Here is a 14,323-nt window from a genome sequence, read left to right as displayed (position 1 = left end):
CTTCTCGAGATTGGGGTCACCAGAACTGTACACAATACTCTAGGTAACATCTGACCAGCATACCTGGGAACTTCTGGAGCTCCGGCTACTCTGAGCTTTCCCTTGCGGGAGGCGGCCAGGTCTGCCCACTGACGTCGGTGGGTGGTCCCACTGACATTGCGGGAAACACCCCCATTTAAAGGGGAAATGAGCGGAGAGAGGGGCGTGTGAAGATCCCGCTTGCGCGACCCGGAGGATTCGGGTGTTGACCCTGAGAACCAGAGAATCGGTGCTTTACCCTGAGATCTCGATGTTAAACCCGGAAAGTTCCCAGGTATGCTGAACCACCTCCCTCTTTGTGCTACTAATGCCTCTAGCTATGCAACCCAGCGTCCAGCTTGCTTTTTTTTCTTTTGCAGACATGTGTGCCATCTGCAAAAAAAAGACATTTTGCAATATCATTAATAACAATACGAAAAAGTACGGGTCCCATGCTGATCCCTGAGGTACCCCACTAAAAACCAAGACATTCCTCCAGATATACAAACTGCTACCTTTTTTGTAAAGTGGGACCACAATCCTCTGAAACCACTCCTGTCGATGGTGACCTGTTATTTAAATCTGCCCGGTTTTGTCAGGACACTTTGAAGCTCTTTTAATAACTTTGGGTGTATCCCAGCGGGTCCCCTGGATTTGTCTGTTTGTAGAGTTCAAGTAGAACTTCTTCCTCTGTAAACACACATACTTTACACATTTTTTGTTTCTCCATTCTAACAGAGGTCCCTTGACCTTCCGCTAAAACCTGAATTTCTCTCTGACAGCACACTGTAAATAGGTACTTGTAATATTTTTTTATATATTCCCTCTTTTATCTGTTTTATTGCCATTGACGCAGTGTTTTTATAAAGTATACAGCCACACATCACATAATTATGAAATGTCACTGAAATCATCCTGATGCCAAAAGGAAGGTTTATATGACTAATGCAAAATTATTACACGTCAAAAGATCCTTCAAGGTAACTCACAGTACAGCCCATACAAATAAAGTACTTTAGAGTTTTCCGTTGAGAGTGACTTTAAGCATCCAATAGTAAATTTGGGAATACTGGAATACAAAGAAAATGTTCGGCTTATTAGAGTTGACACGTGAATATTCAAATTGTGTATAAATATTGGGGATTTTGTCAAACTATATGGCCATGCAATGCTTAGCCCACCAGTTTGGCAAGTTCTAATTTTTTATGGCTATAATGCTTACCAAGGAGCTGAATCAGTAAGACGGCACTGCATTTTAACCAGAAAGAGACCCTCAAGCAACTTAAAGCCTTCTCTGGACCCCATTAATGAGGCACCTGTGTGGCAGGAGGGGCTGCTCAGCCCTAAGGTTTGGTCAGAACCTGTAAGTATGCAAAATAAAAAAGAAATAGGGGAGTGCACAACCTAAAAAGCAAAAAAGGCATACACATTCATATTGTTGGGTTGCTGCTAGAATAATGACCGATAAGTACACAAAACAAAGCTGGGTGGGTATGCCTTTTATGTTTTTTTAGGTCAAATGCTCCCCTATTTTCATACCTGGGAACTTCTGGGCTCCGTCTCCCCGGAGCCTTCCCTTGCGGGACGCGGCCAGGACTGCCCACTAACGTCAGGGGAGGCCCCCCTGATGTCAGTGGGAGTTCCCGCTGACGTTGGGGGTGTTCCTGGTGACATCAGTGGGCATTCCCGCTGACGTCAGGGGCATTGCTGCTGACGGCAGCAGGAAACACCCCCATTTAAAGGGAAAAATGGGTGGGGAGCAGGGCGTGTCAATACCCTGCTCCTGCGACCCGGAGAATCAGAGAACCAGTGCTTCACCCGGCAATCTCCAGGTCAAACCCAGTGTGTCAGAGATGAGCCTTCAGTTAGTGGTTCCTGAGAGAGAGTATGTGGGTGCATATGTATGTGTAAGTGCATGGTGTTAGAGTGATTGTGTGTGTTTGTGTTAATGTACGTTGTTAAGAGAAAGTTTGTGTGTGTTAGTTACAGGGGAAGGGCATATCAAAGAAATACTGCACCTAGGCACAATGAACCCTAGGGTCACGTACGGTAACACGTTTCTCAATTCTGCACCTTGTAAACATTACCTTTACTCCCACTTTTGTTGAAAGGGTATTTCAATTTAAAATGTAACAAATAATTTAAAATAATATATGAGCGTAATTCCCATAATGGGGCAGTTTAACAATCCAGACTGCGTCTCCAAAAGAGAATGCATATTGAAGTACTTTGCAAAGTTTTACATGCTTTAAAGAAATAAAATACTTTGGAAGAAGCAGCAGCTCTGTTTCCTCCGTGGTCTGATTATTTGCAGCCAATCGGCAGCAGGAAAGTGTTCCTTTTGAAATCAGTTCTCCACATGCAGTCCGGAGCGGACCGGTGGTGTGTATATCACATCAAGAGATGTGTTGGCTGAACAAATCTCTGGCAAGGCAAATAGCTAAAGGGTATGGTAAGAGGAAATCACATATGGGGGCTTCTAAAGAATCCTCCCATGCAAATGCAAGGGGGTCACCATGGACAAGGGACTGGGCAGCTATTATATAATGTATATGGTGGCTGGTATTTCCCTTTTACATCTCCTAACCTATTGTGGTACATAAAACTTTGCATTATGTACGGTCATCTCGGCCACTGATGCAGGAGAACCCGACTACAGCTAAACTTCCGTGCAAACCACATGAAGTGGTTTATCCATGAGCTTGATGAAGGGTGAGCTAGAAAAGTATACTGCATAGTTAGATGACTACCAGAACGCTTCCTATTAACTATCCATTATGATTGGCCAACTGGTTTACTGATGCAGGAGAGACATGGCCAGATTTTTTATTATACATGGTAGATTTCAGGAGTTGGGACATTCATATCATACATAGTATTACAGAATACAACTGTTAGGGGACCATTATTAAGAGATTTAGCAGCAGCTTCTAAGTGAGCTGGTCATAACCTGGGTCAGATCACCAAGTACAATCTCAATCGCTCACCAGTACATCTTCACTACTATGACACTGAATGCGCACATACATATTATATATATTTCAATGCACGCGAACAGAGACACTAATGTGAAAGGTGACAGATTCATTTGAAAAACATCATCACCCTTTCCCATGAAAATGTGCGTAATTCTCATAATTTCACAGCAGATGGCGACCTAGCACCTGGTTCGCCGTTCTCCCAGTCACAATTTGTTCTAGTCTCTTATTCTTGGGCAAAGAATCTTATTTAAATGCAGTAAGGCAATATTTATTTCATATCAGGCGATATCAGTTAAACAATATTATACAAATGAGTCATACTTCATTCCTATCCTATGGGTAGAGAATCCAGATTTCACGTTTATCACAGACAGAACCAGTAAGAGTAACAGTACTACCAGCAGCAATTCTACTCTATAGTGGGAGTTGTGAGAAGATCTCCCTCTCCAAATTTCTGGATACACTCTTTGTTTAATGTATTTGATTTGTTGCAGGTCTATTTAGGGACTAGCACTCAATTACATATAAGCTCTCGTAATGATCTTTGCTTCCAGAAGTCAGGTGAAATCATGCACAGTGCATTCTGTGATGTCAGTCCTCTCATTGAAGAATAGGAAAAAATAGTTGAAAATATATATTTTCTATATAGTTAACAGAATATAAGAAGGCTCATACACACTCTGAAATATACACATACAAATCTTCAGCCGGGCTTCAATAACTGCAATTCTGGCACGACATAAACACGCTCTACTGGCACATAAATTATTTATCGTAGCCATAAACAAATATTGTGTTTATACTTCTGAAATCCTAGACTCTGGTCTTGCCCAAAAAAACATACATTTGGGTAACTTTAATACTTTCTGTAGATATAATAAAATGTCTTATCTGGCGAAGCCATGACATCACATACAGGCAGCTTTCTGGGAAAGTGATGTGATATAGTTTGCTCAGATCTAAAGAATTGCATCACAGAGCAATGTGATGAATATTGACATACCAAAGTAGGGGTATGATGGGAACGCAAGTTGTTTACTAATACAGTCTTTGAGTTGTTAGCTGACATCCTTTGCACTTTTGCAAATGTTTCTGATCTGTCTGTAAATATAAAGTGTGTCAATATGGTACATTAACAAGTACCAGAGAACATTCCAGTCTTGGAATAATGTGAAAAAATATATAAACCAACAAACAAGCTGTAATTTCAGCACATGGCCACTTGGTGGCACCTTGACATTCTTTCTTCGTAGATACCCACTGTGGATTTCTATACTCCACCTTGTCCTGTAAACAAGATCCTATTCTAGATGATAGAACTCTTTGTAGTGAGGGAGGAGAGGCAGGACATTGTGTTCCTTAAGCTATGCCAGGGCTGGTTACATAAGCCCACATGGCGGGACCCGATGGCCTAAAACTGCTGTTTTTCATTATATGGGGTACTCTCTTCCTACTATTCAAACTGTATGCACACCCTTCTGCACATTTAGCTTGACTTTATTGCGTCAAACTAAATAAAACCCAAAGTTAAAAAAAAACCCTATGTAAGGATCTTAAATATAATCCAAATTCATTTGCTGAATCTAATGAAACAGTTTTGTTGTCCTATAGTTATTCGGTTATTGTAATAGTTATGTAATGATGTTTATTTGTAGAATCCCATCACATCGTGCGGTGATATAGGCAGGACCACTGTTTAAATATTTGGCCACGTTAAGCTATAATGGTAACTGTAACGGTAATCAATGTATTTGAAGGCTTAAGAGAAAACGCTAGTACAGTTTCACATGGCAGCTGAATTCTGCTCTGTTCTGAAATAATACTTAAGACTGACGGCCTGTTACGGGGAAGCAGAGCTATAGCCCCATATTTTCTGTTACTAGATCCCGTATGTGCTTCCTCTAGGGGAAGTAGTTATGCTGTTGTTATGTAGTGGCGGTGGAGGGGGTCAGTGCGGACGTTGCACATTTACATCTACATTTCTAGGCCATGCACTGGGTCTGGGTTCACGTGCCCTTCTTGGAAGTTGCCAGCCTTCCCAATAAAAGCATTTGCTTGGGCGCCACAGAGGCTGAGCTGCCCACATTGAAGCCTGGCCTTTTTATGGCACCATCATATTCCACATTGCAGTACGATGGGTTTAACGCCTACATGCTGGAGAAGAGCTGTCAATTCACTGTCTGCTCTTCCCTTCAGGAATATTACAGCAGCTGACATCTTGTGTAACTAGTTGGTTTTCCAGAACTTTCCAGTAACCGTCTGATTTCTGAGCCAGGAAGCTATTTTACAAACCCAAGTAGAAAAAAGCAGCCCTGCAATGCCTGCCAAACTAACCAGGGGCAATATTCCTTTCCAGATGTGTTGTTATATTCCTTACAGGACTGATACCCCCCCCCCCACTGTACAAATAGTAACCTGCAACTGGTATAAATCAGAACACATAATACACTGTTCACCAAAAGGCATCACAGCCTGCAATCTATAATTGTTTTTCTACAGCCACGATCTCTGTTCTGCTGTCTGTGGACCAGACACAGATCTTCCATCTTCCTATGCAAAGTCCTACCCCCCCCCTCCCCCCCCGGGGATCCCCGATCCCCACTCTCTATGTGCTTTTGTCTGTCTCTTCCATACAATGTAACTCTCACTGGCTTCTCTTTGTGGTCCACGGCCGTCTCTCCTCCCTGACCCCCCTGCACTTGTTTTTCTCGGATAACGGGGGTGTAGAGTTCTTGGGATGGGGTTGCGCCTTCTCTCCTCTTGACCAATGGCACGCTGCCATAGGGGCGGCTCTAGCATGGCATGCGGAGATCACGTCTGTGCACGGACCAATCAGTGACCTGGGGGGCGGCACTGAGATCCTGAATATATGCAGCAGAACACAGCTGCTTTCAAACCTTAGCATAGGAGCCGAAAACTAAGATAGCAGCATCGTTAGCATCACCCTCAGCCTCAGCATCCTCTTGTGATACAGGTGAGCGATCGCTTCTTTATAGTTACATTGTATGTCTGTTCATCTGTCTCCGGCAGAACCATACAGTATGTACGGGATCGATCGTGTCTCTAATGTTCTCGGTGCTGTACAGCAGCCTTGCCCGTACTGGAAGGCAGTTTAGATCTTAGACTAAGGTTGCTCTCCAGGGATCCCAGGGATGTTTGTTGGGTTCCTTTCTCCTGTGTGTTCCTCGCCCTGTTCGTGTCTCTTGTGTGTTCTGTCACGGTTTGCCTGTTGTGTTTGATTGTCTGTGTATACTGTCCCATACCCTGGAATGATTACCTGTTTTGTAAGGCAGTATTGTGATATGCGGAGATATGACATATCTGGAAGTAACCAAAAAATATTGTTTACACCCAAAATGGCCAGTAATACATTTCATTTACAGCTGTCTTATACTTGAGTATATTTCTTAATCACTATCCAGATGAGTGATACCTAAGGGGTTAAATGATCACGTTCTTTTTTTGCTGATTTCGGCCATGTCTATCAGTTCATTGAAAGGATATATTGTATTAAATATTAACCCTTTTAACACCTCCATGGCTTACTGTAGGTGTGCGCTGTGCTTTCTGTCTGCATCACTGCACCCTTGTTGTTTACACGCTTGTGTAGTTATTTGTGCCAGGCATGTACATCCATTTCCACGCGTGTTAAGTTCACAGCATGTTCATTTATACCCTGTAATTTTAAATTAAGGCTGTCGTAACCCAAGCGATTTATTCTAAACACGGGTATCTATGATGGACATCCTGAGGGTGCTTGAAGGGTTCTGTTTTAAGCAAACGCAGTAGACCGTAACAAATTATTTTCACGAACAATGACTCCTGTATTACCGCTCCATGGAGAAATGTTCTTTGCAGTGCTCTGCCGTGGCATGTCAGGGGTTAAAACTGTTATTGTTATGTGCGAATAACACCGAAAGAAAAACCCAAAAATAGTTGTTATGTGCTACCTTGGATGGCATGCACAGGAATCGTATATGTAATGCGTAGTCGAGTTAACTCTTAAGTCCGAATAGCTTACGTTTTTGTTTTTTTTCCCAAAAAAGTGTACATTTCATTTGATTCCATCTATTTTATTTGCTATTTTTATTTTATTTAACTGAACTCTATATGGTATTGACTCATTTTATAAAAATTGCAGATTTAAATCCAAACATCCTTTTAATTTTCCTGATATTGTCTACAACTGTGTAGTGTAAATCTGGATTTGGGATTGTGTACAAAGAGCCGTCTTGGTGTAAAGTAGTAGGATTGGTGCAGTCACTATAGCAACCCACGGAATGTTTCCTATGAAGGCTGCCACTTTTTGCCAGTTTCCCTAGATAACTTCCATTGTGTTTATCACTTCTGTTTTATTAGCATGCTTTTTTGCTCACTGCCTTGTCCTTTCGCCCGTGTTTCTGACTCTAAATGCAGTTAGAATAACCTTTTTGGTGTTCTTCGCCCTGCAGATCCACCTCCATTACAGCAGCCATGGCCACCTCAGCAAGTGCACAGCTAAGCAAGGAGGTGAAGAAGATGTATATGGATCTGCCTCAAGGGGAGAAGGCTCAAGCTATGTATATATGGATAGATGGGACAGGGGAGGGTCTGCGCTGCAAGACTCGCACCCTGGATTCCGAACCCAAATCTATTGAAGGTGTGCATTGACCCTGTCAAAATAATGTATATTTCTGTCCCATGATAGAGCTTCATGCTGAGTATTTTATACATACTCATTCTGTGTAACATTAACTAATGGCTCAACAGTGCACACAGGCTGAGCTTTCAGGGATAAAAATCCCATTATGATAATATATATATATATATTATATATGCAATTCACACAAAAAATGGACACGTGGATGATTTATTCAGTCTTGTGCTTAAATGTTATTGTAGATAAAACATGCATATTTAACTTTGAACCAAAAAAAATACCGTATATTCCGGCGTATAAGACGACTTTTTAACCCCCAAAAATCTTCTTAAAAGTGGGGGGTCGTCTTATACGCCGGGTACTTACCAAGCCGGAGGTTCCCACGAAGCCACCAATCTCTCTAATCACTACGTGCCGGCTATTGATCCCGAGCGCAGGGATGCCGTCATGTCCCGGCGCCCGGCATCAATTGCCGGCGCGTAGTGATTAGAGAGCAGGGAAGCCGAGGTCTCAAGTGCCAGACATCGGGCTCCCACAACTGGATGGAAGAAAGAAGACAGAAGATAAGGTAAGAGATGGGGAGAAAGGGACAAAGGGGGGGAGATACATATACATATACATATACATATACACACACACACACACTGGTGTATATATATATATATATATATATATATACACACACACACACACACTGGTGTATATATATATATATATATATATATATATACACACACACACACACACTGGTGTGTATATATATATATATATATATATATATACACACACACACACGTGTGTGTGTGTGTATATATAAATATATACATACGTGTGTGTGTATATATATATATATATACATATATATATACATATACATATACATGTGTGTGTAAAGGCAGGGGTGTGTGGTGAGGGCAGTGTACAAATGTGTATGTATGGACAGGCATATGTGTAGATATATATATAGATATATATATTATATATGTGTGTGTGTGTGTGTAAGGGCAGTGCATGTATGTATATGTCAGCAAATCAACCAGCAAATCACCGGTAAGGTACATCGCTTGCCGTGATTGGCTGGTTGTTGTACGCTGGGTAGAGGGGTAGTCTTATACGGCGAGTATAGTCCAAACTCTATATTTGGACTGTAAAAGTTGGGGGTCGTCTTATACGCCCAGTCGTCTTATACGCCGGAATATACGGTACTTATTTCTAAAAGAAAAATACATCCTGCTTCGTAAAGGGTTTGCCCTGCCTACAATATGGCTCTAACCTTGTGCAGATCTCCCGGAATGGAACTTCGATGGCTCTAGCACAAATCAGTCGGAGGGATCAAACAGTGACATGTACCTGATCCCGGTAGCCATGTTCAGAGACCCTTTTAGGAGAGATCCCAACAAACTGGTGTTTTGCGAAGTCTTGAAGTACAACAGAAAGACAGCAGGTGAGAAACGGTGTCGCTTTTGATGTCCTGAATACTTGACGTTTTTTCCTGGAAAGGCTTTAGTGAGAAGACCAATTGCGCTTGTAGTATGGCCAGTAGGACTGGTAATGATGGCTCCTCTTGGTTTTAAAACGAAAATCCATTTAATTCAAATATACTTATGCAGTGTATAGTATAGAAAGAGTTCAACAATATGCAGTAGATAGATGGAAATATATGTTACAAAATATATATATATTAAACATAAATATCTTCCCTGACTATAACAACTCTAATAATATGTGTATTGGCTGATCAAAGGATAAAACATTAGTTTTATATATTGGAAATTATTTTATGCTGTGTAAGGCATAGATACGTTATTTGTAGCACCTGGAGCTGTCCAGCTGCCCTGGACGGATAGAATAATGGAGATGGATGGATAGATAGATAGATAGATAGATAGATAGATAGATAGATAGATAGTATCTTTCTTTAACGCTCATAAATTCTGTTCCTAGAAACAAACCTACGTCACACATGTAAACAGGTCATGGACATGGTTTCTAATGAACACCCTTGGTTTGGGATGGAACAAGAATATACATTGTTGGGAACAGATGGACATCCTTTCGGTTGGCCTTCTAATGGCTTCCCAGGACCCCAAGGTATGATCAGAATCTTCAATGTATTATTGTTTATATGCTAGTCTGCTGAGATCAATGAAGTTAAAACCGTGGAAACATGTTTTTGGATTATTGTGAATAGAAAAACTTGATAACACCGAATAATACAAGCCTTTATAGGCTCAGTGGCGTTGTGGACATAGGTTGGCTATTTTTCAAACTAGTGTTGTGCAATTACTCACACAGTAGCAACACCAACATCTAATTGAGGACATTTAAAAGATGTGAAATGAGAGACATACCAACTGCTCTTGAAAAACAAATACGATGGTAATAAGAGTTACAAATGCAGAAAGCAAATAAACACAAACTATTTAAAAATGCAAGATGAATTAACATAATACTTCCAGCTCCTGTTACCCTTGTGGTACACCAGGTGATATTGGCTCCACTTTTATATGGTAGTTTAGGAGTCAAACATCAGACACCTTAATGTACAAATATTTTAAAAAAAATCTCTAGGTCTCCTGGTTTAAAACACCTTTTTTGTTTACAGGTCCATATTACTGTGGAGTTGGCTCAGATAAGGCATATGGCCGGGATGTTGTGGAAGCACATTATCGGGCATGTCTCTACGCTGGAGTGAAGATCTGTGGAACAAATGCCGAAGTGATGCCAGCACAGGTAATATGGATTTTCCCAATGGAAATAGGAAACAATTATGAGAAATTATTTACTTATTATAACTTAATTTTAAGGAAATACGTTATCAGGAAATAAAATATGAAACTGTCCTTTTTCAACAGTGGGAGTTCCAGGTTGGACCATGTGAGGGCATTGAAATGGGGGACCATCTTTGGATTGCGCGCTTTATTCTGCATCGAGTATGTGAGGATTTTGGCCTTATTGTTTCCTTCGACCCCAAGCCAATCACTGGAAACTGGAATGGTGCCGGGTGCCACACTAACTTTAGCACAAAGTCCATGCGAGAAGAAGGTGGCCTGAAGTAAGTAAAAGGAATATATTTAAAATATCCCAGATTGAAAGTAACTTGCAATGATAATGACACTGGCTGTAAAATGGAGATAATGACAACGTTGTAGTAAAAATAGCAGAAAAATAACTGTGGGTATCAGAGGTTTTCTGCATGGACAGATAATTCAAGCGCCAATTGGAGATGGAATCTCATTAGAAGGAGATGGAATGTAGGTTAGAAGAAAGAAAGGGTAAGATAAATATCTGAGTAATAATTTTCCTTGTATTTTGGTTTCCAGACACATAGAAGAAGCAATTGAGCATCTAGCTAAACGTCATGAGTACCACATCAGAATCTATGATCCAAAGGGAGGCTCAGACAATGCGCGTCGCCTCACAGGTTTCCACGAAACCTCCAGCATCCATGAGTTTTCTGCAGGGGTGGCAAACCGCTTTGCAAGTATCCGCATCCCGCGCACTGTGGGGCAAGAGCAGAAAGGTTATTTTGAAGACCGTCGTCCATCGGCCAACTGTGACCCCTATGCTGTGACAGAAGCACTGATCCGGACCTGCTTGCTGCATGAATCTGGAGATGAACCTTTTGAATACAAGAATTAATGGGGATAGGTGTAAAATTATAGCTATTTTACTGCCCTCTTTGTACAGTTTTAGCCAGTTCTGTTTCTATTCCTCGTACCTCAAACCAATGTCTGTTTTCATGTCAATGCCATTTTAGTGGGAGTGAGTAGAACAATTACCCCAGTCTCTCACTAACAGCATGTATTGTGCTTCTATCCACTGCAACCCCTACACTACTTTCAGTCTTACTAGAATTTGGAAGATATATATATTGAGGATAAAAGCTTCTAATGATGTTTGTAGAAAACATATAACATAAGTTGTATAAGGTAAAAAAAAACATGGCATTATGTAATAGAAACAGGACTGACTGAGGAGCTTTCCTGCCAGAGGGAACATCTGCATCTTGTGAAACTATGCTTTTTTGGACTTTGGGGTGATATTTTCAACGCCGGCAGGAAAGCACATTAGACATTTGCAGAGTACAGAGTTCAAGTGACTCAGTATCCTCTGTTGCTAGGTTTACCCTGTGAACGGGACTTTAAAGAATGGGGGGCCGAATGGAGAAGTTCAGGGGAGATGTGAAAATGCACCTCCCTTGCATATAACCACTAACAAGCAGGAGTGTCTCCATCCATACCCATTCTTTGCCAGGTACTTCCAATCAGTTGACATGTTACGAATCTCCTGCGTGCCTATGATAGGTTCTCGCGTATCAACTGACCCAGGACTTTTTAACAGTTTTACCAGCTACAGTCATTATGCTATGATGGTGATTAATTATAGCATTGTTGTCATTTGGGTCCATATGTGTAGTATTTTTATATTTAAATGTAAATTTAGTCTTTTGGAAAAATAAGATTGGGGACAAGATAATCTATATCAAGGGTTGTGGAGTGATTACAATTTTAAATAAAGTTGTGTTGGTGCTTAAAAAAACAGAGGAATGGAGATTCATAATAACCTTTTTGGGCTATGAAGTATGAAGCTTAGAACAACAAAGAGATGATTGAGTATCGCTCTAGATTCCACACAACAGGACTAAAGTCCATTGCATGACGTCACATGACTTTTTTGAGGTGCTTCGATCAACTCTTCAACAAAGAGAGGGTCACAAAATGTATTGGATGCAGGCTCACCAATAACATTGAAATGTTAGTTTTGGAAAGCAAAATCAAAATGATGTATCATACTTCCCCTCCGATGGCATTAAAGTCTTGAAGTTTTGGAATTTTAAGTTAGTCTGATAAATATTATTTTGTATTCTGTGTTTTTTCTTTCCTGTTCCATCACTGACAGTATGCCATCACCAAGGAGCCATTCAAAAAGGATATGAATTACCATGAAAAAACTCTGTTAAAAAAAATGCTATACAGATAAAAATTGCCCCCCCTTTCTTTATGGATGGGTCTCTGTTGTTAATATCCGGTTAGGATCTGCTGCTTCTAACTTCCATCTCAATCTGACATAGTTTGTTTTTTTAAATAGATTTTGTTTTCTTTTTATAATAAAAAAACTAAATCTGAATATCCTTGTATTTGTATTTCTTCCAATGCTTTTAATTTGAAGAGTGATAGGCTGAAACTGACAAACAATGCATGTACAAGAAACATTCAGCTGTAAAATGTACAGTTGTTTACATTTCTGACGGCATTCTAACGGGCTTCGGAATCCAAGTTCTCTTTCTGAATCCTCCTGCCAACACGATGAAAACAAATATTTTAGCAGCATACATTCTCCTGTCCAGCAACTGGGAATTAAAACCTTCAAAATATTACCACAATGCAGGAGTACAAAATCCAGATTGTGCTTTCATCTATAGAAGGACTCCTCAAAATCCTTTCTAGGATATGAAATATCTGCACAGTCCCCACCCTGACCTCACCCTTCCTCTGACAATGTGCCCTCCTACCCGCTTACCTCTTCTTCCTTCGCCACATTAAATCAATTCTCTGCTGTCGCTGAAGAGGAGGTACATGCGCTTATTCTTTCCTCTTGTCCAACCACATGTCTACTTGACCCGATCCCTTCCCATCTCACCCAGTCCTTTTCATCTACTCTTGTCCCTACTCTAGCTCACATCTGCAACCTCTCCCTCCCTACTGGATCTGTCCCATCCTCCCTCAAGCATGCTACCATTACTCCAATCTTGAAAAAGCCCTCCCTTGACGTGACTGATCTGTCCACTTACTGTCCCATCTCTCTACTTCCTCTCGCCTCTAAAATTCTTGTTTATACCCAATTAACTACGTTTCTTGATTTCAACTCCCTACTTGACCCTCTTCAATCTGTTTCACCCTCGACACTCCACTGAGACCGCCCCATATAAAGTTACAAATGACCTACTCACTGCTAAATACAAGGGTCACTGCTCCATGCTATCCCTACTGGACATATCTGCTGTTTTCAACACTGTGGACCACCCTCTTCTTCAAACTCTTCATGCTCTTACCTCTGTGATCGAACCTTCAGCGTCTCCGTTTCCGTCGGGGCCCGCAAGGCTCAGTTCTAGGACCCCTTCTGTTCTGTTCTCTTGATACTTTCTCAAACTAATCGCATCCTTTGGCTTTCAATACTACCTGTATGCTAATGACACCCAGATCTATCTATCCTCTCCTGATCTCTTTCCCTCTGTCTTAGATCATGTAACTAACTGTCTCGCCTCTGTCTCTACCTGGATGTCTGCACATTTCCTGAAACTCAATCTCTCCAAAACTGAACTCAGTTGCCCTTAATGTTAATGGTGCTGTCATCTCCCTGTCTCCTCACGGTTCCTGTCTTGGTGTCACCCTTGACTCTGATCTCTCGTTCGCCCCCCACATTCAGCTGTCTCTAAAAACTGCCGTCTCCATCTTAAAAACAGTGGCGCCGTTACAGGGGGGCAAGGGGGGGTAATTGCTCCCCTAGGTTAATCCTTGCCCCCCCTGTTGCCCCCCTGCCGAATTTGGATCCTGTCTTTCTTTTTTTTTTTTTTTTTTTTTTTACGCGGAGGAGAGAGAGGGTGCGGCCCGAGTAAGATCGGCAGCCAAGGCAACCGATCTTACGCGGCCCGCACCTCGAGCCCTGCTACTTACCTGTGGGA

The 14,323-nt window shown here is 41.4% G+C and overlaps 1 protein-coding gene across 1 annotated transcript; it reads left to right on the top strand.

Annotated features, from left to right (window-relative positions):
- The first annotated feature begins 5,842 nt into the window (after positions 1-5,842).
- Positions 5,843-12,768, top strand: GLUL (glutamate-ammonia ligase). The gene is made up of 7 exons (XM_053468928.1): positions 5,843-5,973; positions 7,451-7,638; positions 8,921-9,082; positions 9,583-9,729; positions 10,244-10,371; positions 10,494-10,693; positions 10,962-12,768. Exons 2-7 carry the CDS (start codon positions 7,473-7,475, stop codon positions 11,278-11,280), a joined length of 1,122 nt encoding a protein of 373 aa, XP_053324903.1. The 5' UTR covers positions 5,843-5,973; positions 7,451-7,472; the 3' UTR covers positions 11,281-12,768.
- Positions 12,769-14,323: the final 1,555 nt, after the last annotated feature.

The sequence above is a fragment of the Spea bombifrons genome, chromosome 6 (genome assembly GCF_027358695.1).
Source record: "Spea bombifrons isolate aSpeBom1 chromosome 6, aSpeBom1.2.pri, whole genome shotgun sequence".
In the NCBI taxonomy this organism is placed as follows: domain Eukaryota; kingdom Metazoa; phylum Chordata; class Amphibia; order Anura; family Pelobatidae; genus Spea; species Spea bombifrons.
Note: the sequence above shows the minus strand (reverse complement) of the source record. Positions and strands in the feature narration are given on the sequence as shown.